The sequence below is a fragment of the Sturnus vulgaris genome, chromosome Z (genome assembly GCF_052056855.1).
Source record: "Sturnus vulgaris isolate bStuVul1 chromosome Z, bStuVul1.hap1, whole genome shotgun sequence".
Taxonomy (NCBI): Eukaryota; Metazoa; Chordata; class Aves; order Passeriformes; family Sturnidae; genus Sturnus; species Sturnus vulgaris.
The window spans coordinates 70,007,733-70,032,008 of record NC_142283.1 but is presented as its reverse complement, the minus strand read 5'-3'; the positions used below and the strand labels follow the sequence as shown (position 1 = coordinate 70,032,008).

Sequence of the window (24,276 nt, the reverse complement as noted above, 5' to 3'; positions counted from 1 at the left end):
TCCATGTTAAGCTCCTGGTAGAATGCACAAAAGCCTTTTAAGACAGTTTATTTAAAAGGCTCTTGAATACCAAGAAATGTGAACCTATGAAAATGTCTGCTTATTTATTTTCCTGCTTTTTACAGTGACTTGCATGTTTTCTCTTTTAGAAAGCCACAGGTGAATTTGCCAATGCAATTGTTAATAGCACATTAGAAAAGGAACCTCTCAAAGACAAGTTGACTATCATAGTTGTAACTGACATTAATAGAATGCACTTTCTATATGTATTCTGCTTATATAGAACTAATTAAGAGAAGCAGCAAGATAAAACAGTTGACCCCTTTGTGGAGAGCCTCTGTGGTTTCTGCCAGGATTTCTGAAGGGAAGGGTGATTTATTTAATTTTCATGAAGTCCTCTGTTTCAGAAACCACTGGTCCTTTGCATTGCAGTGATCACTGTATAACAACATAATGGGAAATACTGTCTTTCTTAAAGAAAAATATACTGATTTACATTTCTTTCTATGTTTCTATATATACAAATTGAAAAGAAAATGTAGGAAGCATTTTTAAAGAGTTATTTCCGTACTATCCATATTGTTAATTTAGAAAGTAAGTGAAGTGAGTTCATTTAATTATTCCAGAGAATTAGAATACAGAACTCCTTCAACAACAGTGCACACTGAACCTTCTGAAAAATATATTGCATAAAATAAAACATAATACAGTGGTTTTAGCAAGGTACTTTCTGATGTCTGACTTACATGGTACAGTTTATAAGGTACTTTGGTATGATTAAAAAAGGGATTGAAATTATTATACACAGAGTAAGTAGTACATAAAATGTCTATTTTTGATCATTACTATCTTAAAAAGCTACAACTGAGTTTCAGTCAGTTTGGAAGGCTAGAAAACATATAACTGAATATAGATACGCCAAAAATCTAGATAATGAAAGATGAAAAGTTAGGACTATTATCCTGAAGAGGAGCAAAATACAAAGGGATTCTACTAGTGTTCTGAAGTGTGAAAAACTGGAAGGATAGAAAGTATACTTGAATGCATGATACAATTCCAATTTCTGTGACAGACCTTGACTTCTTATAATAAGCTGGCGAATGGCACATTTATCTTGAAAACATAATTAAGTAAACATGCCACTTAGAAATAAATAAATAAAAGTTTTCAAATGTAAAGTTATGTTCAGACTTTTCTGGCATGAGTTTCATTTACGTTATTAGTTAGCAGGATATAAATCGTATTGTCCTTCCTCTGTTTTAACTGAGCAGAAAGAGCTGACAGTCTTTACTCCCACAGTAGGAAATTATTTTAATGAAGCATTTTCAAGTTAGCAGAAGAGTGCATTCAAATTTAGTAGTATTTGCTAATAATGGTGTAAAACATAAATGTTGTCTAAAACCCACAAGTAGACTTTATGCTAATGTTCTATTTCAGGGACAGCTTGCAGATAAATTGGTAAGCTGTTTTTGGCAAAAAACTAATTGTAAAAGATGAACTTAAAATACTTGTTATTCTTGACACTGTTCATTTAGTGTGTTGCAAGGATATCACAGGTAGTTTTTATATAAATGTTTTTGTGAAATTCTTGTGATTTGAGTACGTTGATGTATAATTAAAGTACTTAAAACAAACATGAAGTAATATTAAAAATAGGCTTGACTGGTGTGAAGTTTGGAAATTACACTCACGATGCAAGTCTCATGAACTAATTTTAAGGGTTTAAAAAAGCTATTATTGAAATACAACTGCTGTATCTTTTTCTAAACATAAAACTGGAACTGTATCTCTGGTAAAAAGATTCATCTTCAAGTTCTTTCATGCTGATATTGAGATAAGCTGGTGAGCACTATTTGGAATATTATGTAACTTGTGTCCAGGTGTATAAATGTTCTTGTATTACTTTCTGCCCTATGAAGTTTATTATTGAAGGGCTGTTAGCATTCACAGACTTGAATTTCAAAAGAATTCTGGGAGTTCTGGTATGGAAACATAGGTGTTAGCAGAAATCCAGATCTGGAGCCATAAATTTAACTTCATTTTAAAAATAAAGGAGCCTGAGATCAATTCTGTATTGTCAAGGCTCCATTTTGTAGCATAATATCAGGTTACTCTGTTAATTTCTCCTCGGATTTGTGATGTAGAGTTAAAAAAAACAACCCAGCCTGACAAAAAGCAAGTACTTTCAAGCCATACCTTGGTGTTAAAGCCAAAAGCTTTTATGTGTGTAGAAAATATTTGTGTGTCATGCTTCTACCCATGTATATAACTCTGTTCTGAGGGTCCTGGTACAAAGTGCTATGCACATGTGGCAGTTTTAAACCAAAATTACTCTGATTAATGCTATTAAAAGGAACTGTTTTTTGTAAGTTTCTCAAGACTTTCACTATAACATTAGTAAGAACCAAAAATATTTTCTTAAAGAGCTGCCTTTGCAGAGCCTCACTCTTGGTCATTTTCCATTAAACATCAGAAAAGTTGTAATTTCTGGGACCTTGCAAATACTCTACTTATAGAAGCAATTTTTAGACATGATTTTACAAGTCATATTGCACAGTCAAGAAGGTATGGTTTTGAGGTTTTTTATTCATTAGGTAAAGGTTATGTAAACCTTTTCTCTAAAACTAATTTTTTCACATAAATGACTTGATAAATTATTGGTTATGTTCCATTGTGCTAGTTGCTGTAAAATCAGTTGCTTTTCCTTACTGGGAGAAATTTTAAGATGAAAGAAAGTTTTGTTCAGACATACTGATACAGAGCTACTAAGAAGCAATGAGATGATGTGTGGTGCTGTGATCTTACCACACAGAGAGACATTATACCTGACTTTAAGCAAGTCGATCAGCAAAGACTTCTTTATTTACATTGCATGTCTATTTATAGAATTCCAATAATGGTCATGGATTGGACAGTGATGATGAGAACTCTTTACTCCATTGGTTCGTTACCTGTCCCTCAATGCTTTTTTTCCTCTAAAGAGGAATATAAAACAATTATTGTTTAAAAAAAAAGTGTAGAAAGTATAAAAAACTTCTGTTAACATCAAAAACCTGAAACACCAAAACAATGATGTTGTTTGAATTATGAACAGTGTGGTGTAAATAGTAATAATGTCTGGAGTTTGACTTTCAGTGTCTGAAAATAGGGGGTTTTTTAGAAGACTCTGTAGGCCTTTATGTATTTTGGATTCTTTCAGAAATCAGAGTTTACTTCTGAGTTGTTTGTTATTACCTAGTGGTCAGATCCCTTTCATGCATGAGACATGCATCAAGTAAAAATATGTTTTAGTCTAGTTTTTAAATGTTTATTTTTAATTCATATATTTTAACAGTGATAAGTGCAAAATATGAACCTGTGCTTTGGAAGTGTTGGCTGTTCTCTTTTGCCAATTTCAGTATTAGAGTATGAGACATATAACCTAATAAGTACTTCATTCTGTGTACAGTACTCAGGTGGGGCTTAGGAATATTTTGAGCTTTGGGCAAGAGCACTTGGAAGTGCAACTGAGAAAAAATTTTGAATTCCTAAGATGTTTGTTCTGCAAAAACTGAATCTGATGCATTCTTTAGTCTGGGTTTATCAGCTGTCTGCAGAGAGTATTCTAGACTTTAGATATTATTTCTCTTGTGGGTTTCCTATAATTTCTTTCAGTGTTTCCTCTGAGCTTAATGTAGCTGGCCATCTTCTCTTCTGAGAAAGTATTCATTTTTGCTCTTGAGGATCAGAATATAGTTTCAGACATTGACTATGATCTATTTCGGAAATTCCCAGATTTGAGTGTCTCCTTTCTATTAAAAATCAGATTATAATACTCAGTCCAATTTGGCTGCCAGTTAGTATTACATAATAGGGTGCTTGAAGCAATTTTTGGCTTTTGAATTGTAATGTAATCAGTTTTGCCAAACATTTTTTGAATAAGAAACTTATGCTTAGTTTACATTACTATGATCAGTGAAGAACTTTTGAAGTAAGTATTACAATATTTTAAGTGTTTCGTGTAGTAACTCATGGTTTGAGGACAGATTTAACAGATAACAGCTACTGCTGAGAAAATTATATGAAGTCACTACATAAAAGAACTGAAATGCTAAAATATTAAGTTACAAGTAGCACAGTTGGTTTTGTTGGTCATCTGAATGTTAACTTCACTGATGGGAAATAGTGTTGAAACGTAGTTTCCTGAAAGGTGCTAGGATTTGAATGCACATAGTCATGTTCTTAAACGGGAGGAAGTTATTTCTGCAAGAATACTTCGGATGCTATGAGAATCCAAATCTAGCTGGCAAATGTGTTCCAGTCCTGTATTGGAGATTAATCTAGATGCAGAGCTGAAGAATTAATATGAAGTAATGTTACTGTGCACATTCTATAAATATCTGATGGGATATAAATTCTAACAGGTGTGAAGTGGATAGACTGCTTTGCATTCTTTGCATCCTTATAACAAAGTATAAGAGATCAAAGGGATCTCTACTTCAGATACAGCAAGAGCTATGGAATTTGTTCATAATGCAAGATGCTGAGCAAATATGCTGAAGCTGGAATTGGGCTTTTCATTCATCAGTCAGCTTTGCACTTTCAGTTCATTTTCATCATCTCAGTATTCCCTGGTTTCTGCTGCAGGTTTTCTCAATCGATGGAACATGTGTGTGAGAACACTTACAAAAAATGAACACTCACCTAAGACATACAAAACTAGACAGATGGTTATCTATTGTCATGATTCCAGGGCTGATGGTATTATTTAACTTTATCTTAAAATTTGATGAAATTAAAGCCCCAACCATAGAAAAAGATGCAAGAATGCTGACCTATGACAAATATCGTGGTATGCGAGGTATAATGAAGTTTTATGTGCAATTGCAACATTCTTTTATAGTAATTTACAGATTACTGTAATTCCACATTTTACTTTTGGGAAGATGAAAAAGAATTTTCAGCTCTGGTTAGTTAAATCTGACACATACTGTTTTTCCATTGGAGTTATAATAGCATTCTTAAAGAAATATGGTTGCCAGAAATGACATTTTACGTGTTTGATGAGCTGTGTGTGGTTAAAAGAAACATGACACACATATATGCACACACACAGTGGAATAAAAATCTTTATTCCATTAGTAAAATATTTTCAGCCTCCCATCTCTTTGATACAGGAATGTATATAGGTATATTTCTGCAATATGGTTTATCACTGTTGACACTTTTGTTTTAGTGCAGGTTTACAGGAACTTTAACTGAAATATTTTATTTCTCTTATTTTTTCTTTCTTCTTTCTTTGTAGTCACCAAATCAAGTCTTTACAGTATAGCAGCACGGGAGATGTCATTCTCGTTGTCTCTGGTAACTCTCAGGCAAAAGTTCTTGACAGAGATGGCTTCCCAGTGATGGAATGCATAAAGGGAGACCAGTACATTGTGGATATGACAAACACAAAGGTAAAGCCAGGGACTGGAGGTTGTTTACTTGCATGTTGTGAGTGTAAGACTAATAAGCAACAATGTGTATATTTTTAATGGTACTTAAAAATGCAGATGTAGAAGGGTTCATTCATAGTTTTGAAGTGCTTTGTCCATGGTTGATTGTGTATTAACCAATTTGCCGTTGTATTTCCACAAACTTTGATACAATGGTTCCGTTTACCTAGATGATTTAAGTTCAGGTCAGTTTTTAAAAGAGCTTAAGCCTGAAAAGTAATGATAAAATCTAACGCTCAGATTGATGATAAAATTGATTTACTTATTTCTTGTAAAGTATATTGCCAAATAACTGGGCTAAATGATGTTTTGCCTAAAGCTGTTCTTTTCAGATGACTGTTTCTTTTGGCTAGTGATACATATATAAAACCATCAAATAACATCTGCTTTAGTTCTAGTTTGCTTAAAAATAATTTAGATTTTCTTTCTCTTGTAAATGTCTAGAATTCCATTATACTGTGGTCCAACAGTCAAAATGCTAAAATATTTGTTATATTGCCTTGTTAACTTTTCAGTATTTCTCTCCTTATTTGTGCTTAAAACAAACTGAAGTCATTCCAGCATTGCAGGAGTAGTTTCCAAATTTCTCTTTGAATGTAGTCAATGAGCATGTGCCTGTTCTTCAAAGAAGTAAAGCCAAATGGACAACATATAGTCCAGTAATGTATTCAGTAATGTATATTCATAGTCACCATAATGGCAATTGCTTACTTTGCATAAAACACTCACCTTCTGTTTTTTCAATCTCAAAAAAAGACAAATGACTAGTCAATTTGCAACTTCAGTATTTTTTGAAAAACTCATCTGAGGTTAAACCCATCTTGATTCTAAAATTCTGTTTCCTCAGTTTTCTCCAACAGGATCTTCAGCTAGTGTAGACTGACATTGGTGTATTGTGTCACCCTGGTTGTTACTGTTACTGCTGTTATTTTTCTGTAGCTTTAAAAAATTGTGTGACACTGTAATGATGCGTATGATTTCATCCTTTCTCTGCATTACTGTTCTCCCAAGAGAAAAAGAAGTGTGATTCTATGCCATTTTCTCAAAGGAAAAAAATAAGTAGAAGAATGTCAGGATTTTTCTAATTCAGAGATGAAAACAGGCCAGGATGAAATGGACAGAAAACACAGAATCTGTTAAATCATTCTGATGTCTGAAGGGTCTGATTTGTCCCTCAGCTTTCATGTGATTCCACTTGAAGGATTTGGAGTAAAAGTTGTAAAACCTTGTAAGATAGCTTACAAGGCCCTCTAAGACCTCTGTGTTTATTTCTTTAGGGTCACACAGCAATGCTCAATTCAGGCTGTTGGCATCCAAAGATAAAGGAAGAATTTTTGACATGTTCTAATGATGGGTAAGTCTTGAAGTCTGTCTTTGACAGTGTTTTTGAGAGGCTTGTTTAGCTTTTGTGTTTTACTGTGCCTTAATTTACTTTAAATATCATTATTTTTAATCTTTAGTAAGTACTTAGTATAGTGAGATCTGTAAGCAAATATATTTGTTTTGCCCCTAGATAATAAATGTGTTTGTTTGTATTATTTAGTTCTGTTACTTAAAATTATTTTAAATGATATTTCATGAAAGTGGTTGGTTAATTGTTTTTACAAAAATTCTTGGACAAAATTTAACTTTACCCAGTATTCCTTTGGAGTAGAATAATTCCTGGGAAGAGACTCAGTGTAACTGAATCCACTAGGAAGATTGAGGATTTCAATTGGAGGTTGGAACTTTTACTTTAGGTGTAACTGAATATTGATGGATGTTGTCTGACAAGTGTCAAAGAGACTGTTAGAAATTATTTTGTGGCTTCAGTCTTGATTTTTATGGTTAGAATCAATGGCGAAATGTCACGTGGCATTGGCATTAATTAAGTTACTGCAGCAGTCAGTAGCAGGTTTATGAATGACTTCTTACTGATGTTTCAAATATGCAATCTCCTTTACTCCAGAGTGACAGTAAGGATTGAATTTCCCCACTAGTGTATCTGTAGAGTGGTCCTCTGTGAAAAGAAGACTTCAGTTATCAATTACTTTAAACAACATTGCTTGTTTTCTTTTTCCCCTAAAAGGGGCTGAGTTACTGGTTTAACATGTGAGAACATGAAAATATTATTTTAAGAGGAAAATTTACAGTTTTCTGATAAGACCATATCAGAAGGAGAAAAACCTGAATATTCCATTGTGCTTTATGGAGAAATTAAGTTTTATAATACACTTAAGCAAACTGGATATTGTTCCAGATTGTAGGCAAAGAGGTACTACTTCCATAATAGGAATTATTACTAAATGCTAGAATCAATACGTTAGACAGTTTGTTGATATTTTGAATTTAGTTAGATATTAGTAGGGTTTCTTTATTAGGTTGAGTAGTTAGTAGATCATGAAAAACAAATCAAGATACTATAAATAATGAAGATTGTCTAACTTTCTCCCTTCTAATCAAGTTGCCCAACTAATATACCAAAATTGGACTCAGTACATCCCCGATGCTTGAATTGTTGTGAATTAAAATGATCTGGACCAAGTAAGAGAAAACCAGATAAACAGTACTATAAATGGCTGCTGCATAATTACATTTTCACAGACGCTACATGGCTGAAATGACAAGAAAAGTATTTTAAACTCATTGCATTTTGCTTCGTGCTGGTGACATGTCTTTCCAGGATTTGGACATGTCCTGTGAAAAGAAACAATTTGGATTGCTTTATTTGCCCCACAGGGCTTGAAGACAGTATCCTGTCTGTAAAATTTAATAATAATAGAAAGTTAAAAGTCTCCAAAGTTTACTCAGTAAAGAATTGTTCCAGTTGGATGGGATCTACAATGATCATCCAACTGTCTGACCAGTTCAGGGCTGTCCAGAAGTTAAAGCCTGTTGTTAAGGACGTTGACCAGTCAACCATACCTTCAGGAAACCTGTGTCTGTCTGCGACCACCTTCTCAGTAAATAAATGCCTCCTAGTATCCAGTCTGAACCTCCCCTGCTTCAGCTGTGAGCCATTCCTACTCCTCCTGCCCCTGGATGCCTGGCAGAAGAGCTCAGCACCTCCCCGTGCCCTTCCCCTCCTCATGAAGCTGTGGAGAGCACTGAGGTCACTGTTCAGCCTCTGTCTCTCCAAAGTGGACAAGCCCAAGGACTTCAGCTGCTCCTCATGGGAGATCCCAGTTTTGTTTCCCTCCTCAGGATGCACTGAAGGACCTTCCCATCCTTCTCCACCTGCAGGGCCCAGCAGGGCCCACGCTGAGGCTGCCCCAAGGCTGAGCCCATCCCCTCCATGGGGCGGCTGTGCTGTGCTCAGTGCTCTGGAATGGGGTTTGTCCCTGGGGCTGTGCAGGCTCTGCTGACCCACACTGAACCTGTGGAACTAAAGAGAATGAATAAGGAAAGTCATCTGATCATGGCAATGTCTAGTCAGCTTCAAAAACATAATTCAAAGAGATAAATTAAAGCCTTAATATTCTTTTCATTAACCATGTTGTGTGAAGGTGAGTTGAGTTAGTGAGTAGCACACCTTTGAAAATATAGGTTCCATTAGTAAATTTGGAGCACAAGTCTGATGAGGAGAAGCTGAGTGAACTGGGGTTGTTTAAGTCTGGAGAAGAAGAGGCTCAGGGGGGACCTTAACACACTCTCCCAACTTCCTGAAAGGAAGGTGTGGTCAGATGTCAGTCCATCTTTTCTCCCAGGTAACGAGAGACAGGGCAAGAAGAAATGGACCTCTAGTTGCCTACCTCAAGGTAGGTTTAGATTGGAAATTAGGAAAAAATTCTTCTCTGAAAGGGTAGTCAGACATTAGAACAGGCTGCCCAGGGAAAGAGGTGGAATTGCCATTCCTGGAAGCTATTAGGAATACGTTTTTTTGTGGGATCTGGCAGTTTTAGGTTAATGGTTGAACTTGATGATCTTCAGCGCCTTTTCCAACTTCAATGATTCTAACTGACAGCAGTTGTTGGAATTATACCAGCTATTTTAACCAGTATCACATGAGTTTCTGACTTCTTTTTGGTGGTAATTTTTGAATGAGGGAAAATAACTTCTGTAAGATTGCTTTAAATACGGTATTCTCAGAGAGTATTTTGTGTAGGAGAGTAACATTAAAGTACTTAGGTGTTAAGGCAGAGAGTTTAAATCTAAAGAAAGAAGCGGTCTATGTCAGCAGAATAAAATTGAAACTTTTATTGGATTATGCTTAAAGGAAACAGATTTTCTGAATTTTAAGTAAATGCAGTGGATATAGTTAAGTTAGAACGAATAAAAGAAAAATAATATTGGGTGCTGCTCAGATTTATTCTGGAATATGTTGTCACAGGAGAACATGGAGGCAAGTTTAAAAAGGCATGAGAAAAATTCATGTTTAGAAGCACTCATAAAATACGACAGCTGTGGACAGTAAGGTGAAATTAAGGGAATTAACTGTAATGACCAGATTTTGTCAGTATCACTATTGCTGTAATTAAAGACTGAATACAGGGTTAAATGAAGGTATAATCAAATGTAGCCAGATGTTCCTTATATCTTTGTGTTATTCAGTGATAGTAAATAATTAAGATATAATTTCATGCTCCACTGCTGTTGAAAATACAGTGTGTGAATTCTCAAGGTACAATACTTCTGCAGTGGTTTTGTATGTGGAGTTGTGTGGTGATCAGGTGAATAAGCTAACTGTTTGTTAACAGGTCTTTTCTCTCAAGCAGGATGGTAAGACAAAGCCCAGTCTAGCTTTATGTGGCTCTGGTACATAGAGATTCTGGGTATGAATGTTTATCGTTTTAAGCAAAAAACAAAAAGAAAGTGTCCTAGTCCTGAAACAATCTTTTTATAGGGCAGGGGACCTGCCTGTAGCCAATTTTGACATTCTTGACATTGTAAGACAAATGTGCTTTGACATTCATGATCTGCAACATACTACACTCTCACATAATTTAGCAAGGGCATCTATACCCATATGAGGAGAAATTAGAAGCTTTAGAGTATTGCATATCAGAGGAAAAGGTGCAAACATCTACTCTTTGCATTTTATCTTGAGAGTGCACTGCTGATCTTGTATACAGTGAAGACAAGCTCTGGAAATTCAGCCATAGATTCCTATTAGTTTAGTTCTAAAATTTGTACTAGACATTGGTGCAAGAATAAATTACCTTCAGTACAGTGAACTGCTCTGGAACGTTTAAGAGGGCATGTGATGCTATCTCTATATCTACAAGTTGCAATTTAATCCTCATATTGAGAAAAGGAACCTGCCACAACTGGCATGTGTGGAGAAGTATACGCCTAACACTAAACACCAAAACGGGACCCTTCAGAGAGTCATCCTGTATGGATGTGGGAAGATGAACAGGGGTGCTCTTAAAAGCTATGAAGGAAAGTTGAACATCTTCTCTTTTTGCTGGTTTTAATCTGTGTTGGACATCACACAGAACAGTAGAACACAGTGAGAGTTGTCTCTTAACTTCATGTGAGATGTTAACTCTTAACTCATCATGTGAGAAGGGATGATGAGTATTTCTGTGTGGAGGGGTTCTGTGTACTCCAGATCTGGTTGCCAGAACCAGTTTTGAAGATACTTGCAAGAAAAGATTTAAGGATTTTCAGCTAATCATCCAGAAGTTTGGAAGGAGCTGAAAATAATGGTTGAAGCACATGTGTAATGCTCTTTGGGGCACACTGAATGGCAGGGTCTGAGGCTGATAATGTGCTGTTAAACTCTAATTCTCTCTTTTATGGCTCTGGGTAACATTTGCACCTCCTGTAGAGAAAACAGTCATTCATAAACCAAACGAATGAGTATTTGCAAGTTGTGGATTGTATTTTATCTGATTTTTCAGCATTTAGACTGTCTCTTCCATTGAATGGTTGCCACCTGCATACAGTTTACAAATAAATTAAGGAAAGAAAATGGTGTTTTCTGGTGGCAAGTTGAAGCAGAAGTTTTCAGGATGCATAGAGAAGATAAAAAGCGAAATTTGCAAGTGGCCTGGTGGTGTCAAATGAAAGTAACACTTTTTAAGTAAATGCTTTTCAAGTATTTAAAATCTGTATTTGTTTCTGTGTTAACCTGCTATAACTCAGATACTCACTTAGGGATAGTTTTTATATGTATGTGACAATTTCTTTTGATTCCAGGTGACTAAAGCTGTAGTAGTAGTCTGAACTAAAAAGTAATTCAAATGAAGGCTCTTAGAATTGCTGTTGTAAATGAAGTATTTTAAGCGGTGATCTGTTTCTTATACATACGTGACTTATACATGGCATTCAAATATGCTATGCATTTTAAAATATCCTAGAAGTAGGTTTTGATGATAATATATTCTAATGTGCAGTTATTAGGCTATTTGTAAATTTACTACATCGGACTGCAGATACACGGGTTGCCAGCAGGGAGTCTCAGTGCGTTTTCTATCACTGTTCAAGGACACAATGTTGAACTGAGGAAAAACTGCGTAAGAAAATGTCACAGTTCCATCAGACTCCTATATCAGAGAAACAGAAACTTACATACTGAAATGAGCCAGAGCCTAGGCACAGCAGTTATAGAATAAGTCTGAAACCTCCCCTTAAGGTCATGGCCATTTATGCAATTGTTAGGAGATACATGTACATCTCAGTAGCTCACTTCATTTTATTTTCCTTGAAAATACTCCAGATGATGGCTTGTGGAAACACATAATACTGTACTGTTTCTTTTTTTTTCTGTGTTATGGCCAGGATTGTTTTTTTTTAGGGGTGGGTTGTTTTTTGTTTATTTGTTTGTTTGTTTTCTTTGTTTTTATTTTGTTTTGGTTTTTTTAAAGCCTTATTTTTAAACAAATAGTTTCATTACTGTGGGATTACAGATGAATAATAATTTTCTTGGGCTTTTGCAGGTTGTTAAGTGTTTATAAGCTTTTAGTTGCAGAAGGAAGTAAGAAAGTAGTTCTGTCAGTAATCTGGTGGTTAACTCTAAGTATATGAATGAATAACACCAGCCTAGACATTTAGCTAAAGTGGTGTTTATTTGAGGGTATTTTTAACTAGATTAAATCTTGTGCGCAAATTCTCATGTGTGGGAATTCTGATATTCTTAGTCCTTCAACTTCCAACATTTCATGTAATTAGAACAAAAAAAATTATATTAAAAGAAAAACATAGAAAAGAAATTATCTTTTCAATGGAACTGCAGCAATTCTGAAGTTTGCATTATGGATGATTTCAGTTTTAATGACTTTGAGATTAATTAATTAATTAATATCAGCTTTTCACTGTTTTTAAAGCATATACGCAAAACTTTTATCCGTATTGAAACATTTCATCAGTAACTTGACATTTTCTTGCACAAGCTAACATTTTTCATTTATGGCTGTATGTTGCCTAGAACTTTAAATGTACCACAACTATTTCTGAATGATCTGTCCCTTTCCATTGCATGTAGTCCTTGCCATGCTAGATAAGGTTTAGATACACTGTGTGATCAACACTGTCTTTCTTATAGATCCTTTGCCACATAATTAGGCTTATTTGGAAAGTAAAATTATTAAGGCAAGGATCTTTCCTTTTATCAGAATTGTGTTGAATAAATGTATAGAACAGCATTAAAGGTGATAGCAACAAATATTCCAACATTAGTACCTTGCCTAAAAGTGAAAAAAGAAAAAAAAGTTTTGTAATTTGGGAAGTCTTTAAAAAGTTTTTTACTCTCTGGAAATACACCTGAGCATAGAGAGCTTTAAAAATACTTTGTGTTTTAAGACATAACAAACTCTTTGTTTATATTATTCCAAAATATCAGTAATAACAAAGAAGGGAGAGGAAATGGATAATGTTGTTTTTGGTACTTGGATGTTTTCTTATCACAAATGTGATAGGTAGTGCTGTAAGAATAAGCAAGAGAGGTCAGTGATGTTAAATGTTCCAGCAACAGGTGTTTTGTGTCCCTACTCTCATATATTTTTTTCCTTTTAGAAGCAGAACCACAGCCAAACTTGAAATTTATGATTTGTCATTGCAGCTTGGGTTATGGTTGATTAACAGCTGGTTTTCTGTAGAGCATTCCTCTCAAAAGTCTTTCTCATCCTCTACTAAGTTAAGTTGGTATTCTTACTCTAAAAGGTATCTTAGAGTGTATTTACTGCCATCACAAACTGACTTCTGTCATAAGTTATTTAGGGACAACTTCAGTGCAGATCTGTCTCTAATTATTTCAGTGAAGTAGCTTCAAATCTTCAGAAATAGAATTTTGCATTTAAGGCACTATTGAATTCTTAGTCTTTTGTCGAACGCATGTTTCAAGTATGAGGTTACTCTGCTCTATGGAATATGATTTTAAACTTTTGTTTTAACCATATGCTGTTGCGTTGTAAATACTATCTGTGTCTTTTTTGTAATTCCAAGCAGCAAAGTACAGTTAATGGAGGATGAGTAGTTTGCATAACATGTATCTGCTGTTGCAACCATTGCTGTTCAGATGGTTTTTCTCTCCTTTAGGTTATCTTTTAAGTCCTAGGCACTACTTGGGACTTTTGAAATTTGATATATCTTAGTGAACACTGCTGTTTCATGATTACTTTTATTCAGCTTACCTTTCAGTTTTCATATGTTAACTATTTCCATCCTATTAGCTAGGTTTGCATCTAGAATGCCTGCTCTCTCATCTTCTTCATATTAGCTGCCTTGTTTCAGTCTCTTTAGGTGGCAGCTATCAGTGTATGACTTCTCTGTCATGATAACTGTTTTCTAGCCTGTTATTAGGCTAAGAACTGCATAAACCCTGGTAATTTGACAGAAAAGCGATTTAAGCAGGTCTGGAACAGCACTGCTGAAAATGGCCAGCAGTGAGTTTCATTGCCCATGGAACAGTCAGCTATTCCCACAATGCTGTTCATCTTGTCTTGAACTGGCAAACTCCCTTCAGCCCAGATGATTCTGTTTTTCTTTAACTGAAGTCTCTGCCCCATAACCTTGAGAGCCAAGTCACCTGTTATAGACCACATACTTGCTCCTTAGGTTTTCTTTACCACAGTAATATTTTCTCAAGAGAGCACAAGATTTGGTATCCAGTCTGCTTGGCTGTGCACTGTGAAGGACAGCTCCACTGGCAGTGAAGATGGGATTATGTGGCATTTCTCCTAGATTTATAGACTCTAAGCTTCAGGTTACATATTGTATTCTCAGTCCAGGTTGACAGGAGCTCAGCCTAAGCTAATTACACTTGAAGTGAATACAGCCCTGGAGTTTGTTGAACTCTGCTAAGGCTTGGAACAGCATTATTGACAACTGGAGAACTTAAGCTGCAATTTTACTTTTCTTTAATGCTTTTACATATCAGGAATTCTGTGCATATGAAAACATAAGTGAGAGCTGAATTTGGACTGGTGTGGTTTAGTGGTAAGTGTAGTTGTTTTGCTGTTTTGCAGAATAATGCATTTGAAGAAATACAGTGATTAAGCTTGTTACATAGACTGTCCTTGTTTTGTTTAAAAGAACCGAAGTGCAACACCAAAGAAGGCTTTTGAATAAATATTAATAATCTTAATGCCTTCAGTATTTGAAACATTTTATATGTAATTAATACAGTTAACAGTGATCCATCTACAGCTTTGAAAACTGCTGAAAACAGTAAGATAGCAGTGCCAGGGCTACTACCAAGATGTTTGTATTAAATTTTGTTACAACCTAAGCTTCAAAGCTGCATCTGTCTTCACAGATTTGAAGGCTAGTTGGAAAAAGCATACTTGGAAATAATTACTGATGTTTTACTTTCATCTGGGGAATAATTTAAAAATATTTAATTGCAGTATTAGGCTTTGCTTGCACTTTCTAGATTTACTTCTTAAAACAACCTGCATGCTATGGAGCATAAGACCTGCTTGGGGTCCAAAGCACCTACTCACCAAAAAGATCACTCTGAATCATACCTAGTTGCATCGTACTACTTTATAGGGTAGGCAATGCAGATAACATAGTGGTGAAACAATTGAATTTGCCAGAGAAATAGTGTAACTTGGAACTTCCAGCTTAGGAAAAGAAATAACTCTTGCCAAGTTGTTTCAAGCACATATATTTACAGGTGTGTATACATATATATGTTCGCTTACTGTGCCATCTTCCATATGAAAATGAAATTATGAAGTTTGAAAATGTTTCTTCAAGATTTTTATGAGATACTTTTATTCCCAGTACAATATTACAGTTTAGGAAAACTTTCAGAATTAATTTAGAACATAAAGGAATACAGTTCTGTCAACTGTTTTTTTGTTTTGTTTTGTTTTGTTTTACCAAGGTGAAGTTTTTTACTGCAGCAAGTAGCTTGAAAGTATTTTTGTGTATCAGACAAAAGTGCACATTTTAAAAATTGGTTGATTTATCTGGCAAGCACAGAATTTAAGTATTCACAGTTGATCAGTACTTTCTGAAGAGTTTGCTCTTGTTTTAAAACTGTGCAGTGAGTGGAGCAAGAAGGGACACTCTTTTAAAAGGCTTTTCCTAGGCAAGTGCAATGTTCTTAGCTTAGAATAGGAAGGCAGAAGTTTTGGTGTGTATATTTGCTTATTTTATCCCAGAACACATAGTATTTAACTTCTCACCTGTATTGTGCTCTGCTTGGGTTATATGGATAAGCTTTCCCCGAGACATGTTTCCTAACCCCTTTCAGTCAAACTGGAAAAGCTTTTCTCTTACATCTCCTCTTGTCCTGCCTCACCATGACTGAGAAGAGAATAGTTTTTGTGCAGTTCTGTGGGGTAACTTCTGGCAGAATAGAAATGATAGAAAGTTTTAGTATTTCTGTCAACTCAATATCAGATGGAGAAGACAAAATAAATTTGCCATTTGTGAAATTGATGGGAAATTTCGCATGGTTTAGGGTTATATACAGGTTGTTGGGCAAATACTTCAATTTTGGTGACTTTGTTCCAGAAGTATATTTCACTGGCAATTTCCTCTCTGGTCTTCTCCCATGAAAAACGTATTACGTCTTTTATTGTATGAAGATGGAATCCTTCTCAAGTTTTCACTGATAGTTTTAACCTATAACTCAGTAAAAAAAAATTTCTCATGAGATATGCATCTTATTCAAATGGCCAGAAATCTTTGATTATTCTAGTATTAATTGGAAGTACAATAGACTTAGTAAACGAAACTAAAATGTTTTTGTTTGATAATAAGGAAGTGAAGTAGGATAGACAAGGATTTATCTTGGCACATTTCCTTACAAAGATAAAATATGCATTCTGTCTAAGAAAATAAAATTAAATTGCAGTGATTAATGTTCAAAATTGATTCTGCATTAAAGCTACACAGTAATGACTAATGATACTTAATATCCTGTAGATCAAAACTCTGTGAAAATATTTGCTTTGTGATTTTTGACATTTAGAATTGCAGGTAATTTCATTGTTTGAGTAATGAAATTTTAAGTTGTCCTCTTATCAGGGTCCTCATGTTATATAAATATATGTTTTAGTTAAAATCTCACTATAAGTTGCTTGTTTAGAGATGTATGTCGGGTGGTTTTCATTTTTCATGGAGCGAATTGGAACAGCCTGAAGTTGCATTTCTCAGCTTGTAGTGGTTTCAAAGGTTTCACTGGAAGATGATAAGCCTTCAAAAGTTTTCAGTTCAGAAAATTCTGTTTAAGGCTGATACATTCCATTTCACAAGTGAGATAGAATATCATGGAAATTATGTATGGGTTTTTTGAAAGAAGTTTCTCCTGTTTATTTAATGAAACCTTTTATAAATTTTTGTATAGTATCCAGCAGTAAGTTACATTCCAAAATCTGTTGAAATTGTTTCTATTAATTCCAATAAGTTTTGTGTCTGACTTTTAAAGGATTAATTCTTGTAAATACATGTGAGACGTTTGTCATCTATCAGCTGGACTAGCTAATAGGAAGAGATCTTAAAACTGATAATCTGAAGTAATCAAAACAACATGTTTCTAATGCAATTTCATAAGACTGAACTATTGCCTCAAAACTTCTGTATTTCTGTAAATAATTTTAATTAAAGCAAATTTTATCAGAGAAAGTGTGAATGTATTTCTAGTAAAACCTGAGCAGTGAGTATTAGCCGCTGATTCTGAGAGCAGGTTGGTTTGTGAGCTAGGTGAAAACAACAGCATGGGAAATCATACACAGAGAAAAATATTTTCCTCAAAGTTACACAGGGTTAATTGTATATAAGCTCTTAGTATGAAGCTGTGGAAAAGCACATACACATATTTTAAAAAAGAGTGCACACACAGAGAATAAACTTTTACTAATGGCATTGGTAAAGAAGATGATGTTAATGTTATGTTTCAGCGATACCCATTGAGTTCTGTGTCTAGTTCCAATACCAGCAGTCTGAAAAGAATAGTAAAAGACATTGAAAAGAGAAAATGTTAGAGATATATCTTGAAACTTCAGCTAATTCAAGAATATTCAGGAAGCGTAATACATTTCTGTTTATTGAATAGGATATTAAGATACTTTGCAATAGCAAAAAAAAAATAAAAAAATACAGAAACAGATAAAATGTCCAACATTTGAAAGGTCTTTAAATTGTTAAAGACGTAAGTCAACTCAGTAATTGAAAGATCGCAAGGTTTGTGTAGGAGAAATAATATATCTATTTACAAAGAAATATTTTCTGTGACTGTGGAATGGATTATTAAGGAAGAACTGCAGTAAATTCTTTACCAGTTGTAGCTTTTACAGAGGAATTGTGGATGAAATTTCTCTTTGAATCATCAGACAAACCAGTGAACACAAAAAGCCCCATTTATTCAATCTGAGATTGGAATAGGCTAGGGATTCTCAGTGATAAAAACTGTGATCAGGGGTTCGTAGGTTTTTATAATACAGGCTTGGTGTTGAGCTAGGAGTGTCTGTTATAGGTGCTCAATTTTTGAGGGTAGGAAGAAATCCAGACACATTCCTTCTGAGGATGGCAGAACTGTCCATGTGGAGCTGCAGGTAGGATATGGATCCAATAGTTACAATAGTGCATTAATCTCAAGGCTTCGTTCCTTTTTTAGTTGAGTGTTTTTTCTCCAAAATCAGTCTGCTTTCACAGTTTTATCAACCAATTCCTCACTGACTTTTTAGCTCATTTCCCTCCCCCTTCTGTCTCTGAATCATTCCCAAGTAGATAATTTTGCAGTTGTTTTATTGAAGTAATGTTAATTTCTTAAGCTAATATTGTCATTCAAATACTTTCTAATAAAGCTTTATATTAAATGCATTTCTGTTGAAAGGGATTAGTTTGGTTTTGTATATGTTTCTTTTCCTCTAAATCTTTCCAGACATGTGATTTGTGAAATCTTCAGTTTGCTAGGACAGAAAACATCTGATTGATATTCTTCACTTTAGCTCATTAATGGTAGTGGAAACTTCTGGTCAGCTAATCTCTACAATTAAGATCTACATTCACTGGTGTCTGTATGATTTAGAACATGCTGGCAAACATTTCAGTCTCCTGAGGTTGAACTTTTGGTGAGATAAGATGCAGATCTTCTTTTGTCATCATAAACTTACTAGACCATATACATTCCTCCCTTCAAAATAAATAATTTACTTATACTCATTTGTAGCTTTCTTCTGTTGTGTGATTCACAGTGAATTAAATGGATAGCAGAATATCAGGTACTGAAAAGTCTCAGAGATAAAAAAGGTGTCTTCCCTTTCTTAGTGGTACACACTTAGGCTTTAAAAATTAATCATTCTATCAGCATGTTTAGTATAAATGCTAGCAAATAATTTGACTTACGGTAGATTTGGTTTGAGATGAAGTTTAGCTTTAGAACTCTTTTCCTGATGTCATTTCTTAGAAAAAAATCGTACTTTATTTCATCCAAGCTATAAAATTCTGGATTTTTTTCTAAATAATTTTTAAATTTACTTATCTATAAGTGATGTATTATTCCAGCATCTGTTTACTCACTGCGTGAACTGCTTTTCGTTTGGAAGTTTTTTTGTTAGTCTTTCAAGAACACTGAGTTAGTGTTGTGCCTGTGAAAAATACATAATATAGTTGACTTCTTGGACCACTAAATCAATATTGCCATTTAAATGGAATATGTTTCCAGTTCTTTCACACAGTGAGACTACCTCAGAGGACCAGAATCCATGGCTATGACTTGTTTGCTCTAAAAACTTTTTCAAGTAAATGAAGGATGCCTCTTATGTTTTACATAGCTCACATTTATTTACATGATGATTGGCTATTGAGTAACAAGTCTCACTGTGACTCTACAATGGCTTGGACTCGAGCCAAACACCCATTTAGAAGAATCTAGATGACATTAATAGACTCTTGAGCACTGTACATAAAAAAATATAGCATTATAATTTAGTTTCATAGATTTGGATATTTTTGAGAAAAGTCATTGTAGTTTTAAATTATCTGTTCCACTTGCAAGCTCCTTTTTTTCAGGTCTTCTTCTGAAGGCTAGCACCCTAATGACAGGATTGATGGAATGAATATTGTGAACATTCCTCATCTGCTTTGTTAGAAAGACGCTGGCTTGGTTTGAAGAGCTTTATTATCAGGTTACATTCCAATGAATGATTTAGCAATGAAACAAACAGATGGTAACTTACTGGACTTGTAGGTCTTCAAGTAGATATACAATAACATCCAAACATTCAAAATCCAAATAAATAAAATATTTAACTAGTTGGTTACTTCTTTTTCTTGTTTCTGAGCCTCTAGTTGGAACTTGCATAATGGTTCAAGTTCATGGTAATTACAAGTGAAAGCTGAAGTACTCCTGAAGTCTACCAGTTTCATGAGTGCAAGGTGTTGGAAAAGTAGAAAATACTGCAGTTTCTGCAGGTGTTAGAGATGTGGAAGATTCACCCACTTTTTTTGGAAAGGTTTATCATTATATGGAATGTAACTTAAATGTATTCCTTGTTCTTTTAGTGTCATAATGTAGCTAGACTTTAAGGTAATGAACCTAACAAGCATTATTTCTTGTAATGACTATTTGTGAATTGGAAATTGACTTAAATAAGGCACTTCCAGACTGTTACAGATAATACTACATAGAACTAAATATCAAATGTATGTGAGTAGTGCAACATTCGTAAAATTCAGACAAGGGGAAAGCTAGAGGTCCAGGAAGTAACAAAATGTTAAAGTTTCAGAGAATCCTGATGTCTGTGCACATGCATGCATTGAACACCGAGAGTAGGGAACTGATAGTCTGGTACCTGGTCCCAAAATAAAGTAATTTTATTAACGTGATTTTAAAGTATTCTGTCAGAGGTTTTAAGTCTTCATTTCAGTGTTCACCTATGTAAATACAATATTTTTTGCTTCCACACAAACCTGGTTTAACCATATTTTATATAATTTGTTGCTCTTTAAATACTTGTATTGAAATACCATGCAGATTATCTAAAACTTGTTCTCAAGAGTTGCATGAGGTAAAAATAAAGCAGTCTTGGTATTTGTGAAGATCAAATTACTTAGGGAGATTTTTATATTCACTTTATTTGTCTTCTCAAAGTTGATGTTTTATTTTTATATCAGCCACATTAATTCAGCTGTGTGCAACAGTGAGGATAAGGAATTATGTGTATCATTTACGTTAGGTTCTGATGAGTTTTTTTTCTTTCTTCTGTCTCTGGAACAGCAGAATTCTCATCCTTTGGTGCAGAGCCATGGTATTTTGCAGGAAGAGGGATTGTTGTGGTTTTGTCTGGTTAAAGTTCTGTCACTCATTAAAATCTCCTGATAAATCATAATTTTAGGTCTTCAGAAGAATTTTCTCTGGAGACTTGTTTGTAATACAAGGGTGCCTTCATCAGAAAACTGTGATTATCTCACAGGTGTGTAGAAATTTGCACTACACTGGCATAGTAGTTTGCTCTTTGTCTTGACATGACTAAAGGTGTGAAGTCCATTACAGATCCATGAGGATGGCTTCTCGTGGACTAACTTATCTGTTTATAGATACATCCACAGTACAGAGCTGATTAAGAGCGTACAGCAAATGAGCAGGCCTGGTTAAGAAGAGTTTGAATAATGACTGTACTGGCCCTTGCTGAAAGCTGTATGTTTACAAAAGGGTTAGTAAAGCTATTTTTGTCTTTATAAACTATGTGCGTTTACATTAATATTTTTTCTGAAGTTTTTCTTGATTCAAATGCTAGCTGCTGCAATAAGATATGCAGTCAATGGTAAGAGCTTACATTTGAGAGCTTTTTCAACTGACATTTTTATGGCATAACTTAATATTTAAAGGATACACACAACTTTGGATACACCATTTTAAAAATTAAAAATTTAAATCAAAAGGGAAACTTCCTACAATGCAGACGAAATGTGGGACCAAAATTTGCTAAATTATTGTTCTGCACTGGTAGGGTGTCACATGGAGTCCTGGGGACAGTTTGGAGTGGCACAGGATAAGGACATAAGGACATTAAGTATCAGGAGAGGTGGGACGAAAATGGAGAAGGGTCTTGAGGGCAAGACTTATGAGGAGCTGCTGAGGTCACTAAGCTTGTTCAGCCTGGAAGAGAGGAAAGTTTACCTTCCTCTTGAGGGGCAGCAGATGGAAGGTGCTAATCTCATCTCTCTGGTCACCAGTGGCAGGACATGAGGAAATGGAATGAAGCTGCATCAGTGGAAGTTCAGCCTGGACATTAGGAAAAGGTTTTTCACTGGGAATGTGGTTGGTCCCTGTAAGTGATTCCCCAGGGAACTGGTCCCACTGTCAAGCCTGACAGTGTTCAAGGACCATCTAACTGAGGCTTTTAGTCAGGTGCTTTCGTTTTATGTAGATCTGCAAAGAGCAATGATCCTGATGGGTCCCTTCCAATCCAAGATACTCTGTGATTCTGGTCTGTGATTCTAGGAAAGTGACACTTAAAAATTTTGTTGATGCTCTAGGTAAAAAGAAAGGGTAGAGCTGGGCATTTGCACTCACTTAAAGAATAGCTGAATTATTGTGGAAGTGTCCGTGAATTCTAGCTGGGGAAAAACAAAAATATTTGAGAATTTTCCTGCCACTTGATTGACTTCTGTAGGAGTGCTCTCAACTGCAAGTTAAAATTTGATGGCTGTGGTATGTCACCAGGTACTTTTAACTGCTCATTCATGCAATTAGGAAGTGGAGACATTGTCCTAATGCTTTACAGCATATAGGACAATGGATGTAAGTTGGAGCAGGAGCTCCTGCAGATTTTCTAGTCTCTCTCTGTCTCAGATTTTTCTCTCTCCCAGTGGCTTTTAAAGTTGGAGATGCTGGTGACGTTTGTATATCTTTGTTGTGATTTTGGACATAATTCTATTTCTACTAGCTTTTGAGCAGATTTTTCGTGGTTCATCATTTAATTTTAGATATAAAAAGTCTGGATACTTTCCAGGAATATTCATATATTCTAAATGCATGGTAGAGTACCCTTTTGAGTTGTCTGTAGTCACAGAATAATTTAGGTAGAAGAGGACAGTGGGAGGTCATCTGTTTCAATTCCCCACTTAGTGCAAAGACAACTCAGATCAGGTTGCTCAGGTAGCCGTAGGCTGTGTAGTGAACTAAAAGGTGAGTTTCTGAAGAATCAGAAATTGCAGGGCTTCAGGGAAACAGAAGGCTAGAGGACTACAAGTAACGTGTTCAAACTCTAGAGCTATTTGATACTTTTTATCAAATTAAGCTATGAAACAAGTCACTTATCTGCTGTTTTTTTTTATTTGGAAGGAAGATCCGATTGTTATCCAATTGTTTTCTTAGTCATTTATGTCCTGCCTTTACCATTTTTAATTCTACACATTTTAAACTCAGCAAAACCCCCGCAATTTTCTCCCATGTGAAGAATATAATTAATAAGGGACTGTAAGTCTCTTAGTGTTTATCCTTGAGAATCATAACATTTAATACTATTTTGTCTAGTAATCTATTGCTTTAAACTTTCAACCTTACATTAAAGTAAGAAAATAATTCAGGGGCTTCCTCAGTAGCGTAAGTATTGTGATATGAGCAGACCATGATGATGATATATGAAAAAAAAAGTTCTCTGTGGTTATCCAGACAAATGTGGGTCTGTATCATGACTGTCTGTAATTCTGAAGCTAAGAACTGTCATTTCTTTTCCTGAAGAGATGGTTTTTTCCTTTCTGAATTCCGATGAAGATGAGGGAATGTCTTAGACTTTGGTGGCTATTCCAGAAAATACAAATACCTAAATTTGCATTTACCTTATGTGCTGCAATTTGTCCTGGTCTTTATAAGTAGGTCATAAGTTTTTATGTGATTACTGCAATGTATGAAGATTGGTACTTCATACAAAAGATAAAGTGAAAACTCACTTTTAAAATTTCCTGTAGCCCAAAGTGCATAGTTAATCCATGCAGCTGAGTCAAACCTTGCATTGTTTAGAACAGATTCTGTAACTTCAGGAATCAAAATGCATTTAGAGCTTATAATTTGGTCCCTTTAGTTACTTACCTTTGTTAGATTGCAGTTCATTGCTAATGGACCTGCAGAAAAGTGTCTGAGTGAGATCTAAGATGACAGCAAAAGCAGATAAAACTAGTTTGTGTAGGGTCAGCTGAGGTGTTGCTTCAGAGAGCTTTTCAATCCTTGACTGTTTTAATTTCAGTTGATTTTTCGCTGGTGTAACGAAGAGTTCAGCTGAGTGTTAGTTCCAATTTAAGTTATTTAATGGAGTGAAAAAAAACTTGAGATCTAAGTGAGCCCAAGCTATTTTATAGCCATGACTAATCAGCTCTTTAGAAAGCATCCTGTTTTCCTAGTGATTAACCCCTCCTCCTTTTGCAGTATCATGCAAGACTGCTCTTGAGTCATTTCAATTCATGCAGGTGACAGTAA

At 35.0% G+C, this 24,276-nt stretch overlaps 1 protein-coding gene across 1 annotated transcript in view; it reads left to right on the top strand.

The window, feature by feature from the left end:
• Nucleotides 1-24,276, top strand: part of WDR70 (WD repeat domain 70) — a 126,957-nt gene that overhangs the window by 36,964 nt on the left and 65,717 nt on the right. The window contains exons 8-9 of the mRNA XM_088156929.1: nt 5,285-5,438; nt 6,755-6,831. Coding sequence (XP_088013055.1) covers nt 5,285-5,438; nt 6,755-6,831 — 231 coding nt within the window. The remainder of the gene's footprint in view (nt 1-5,284; nt 5,439-6,754; nt 6,832-24,276) is intronic.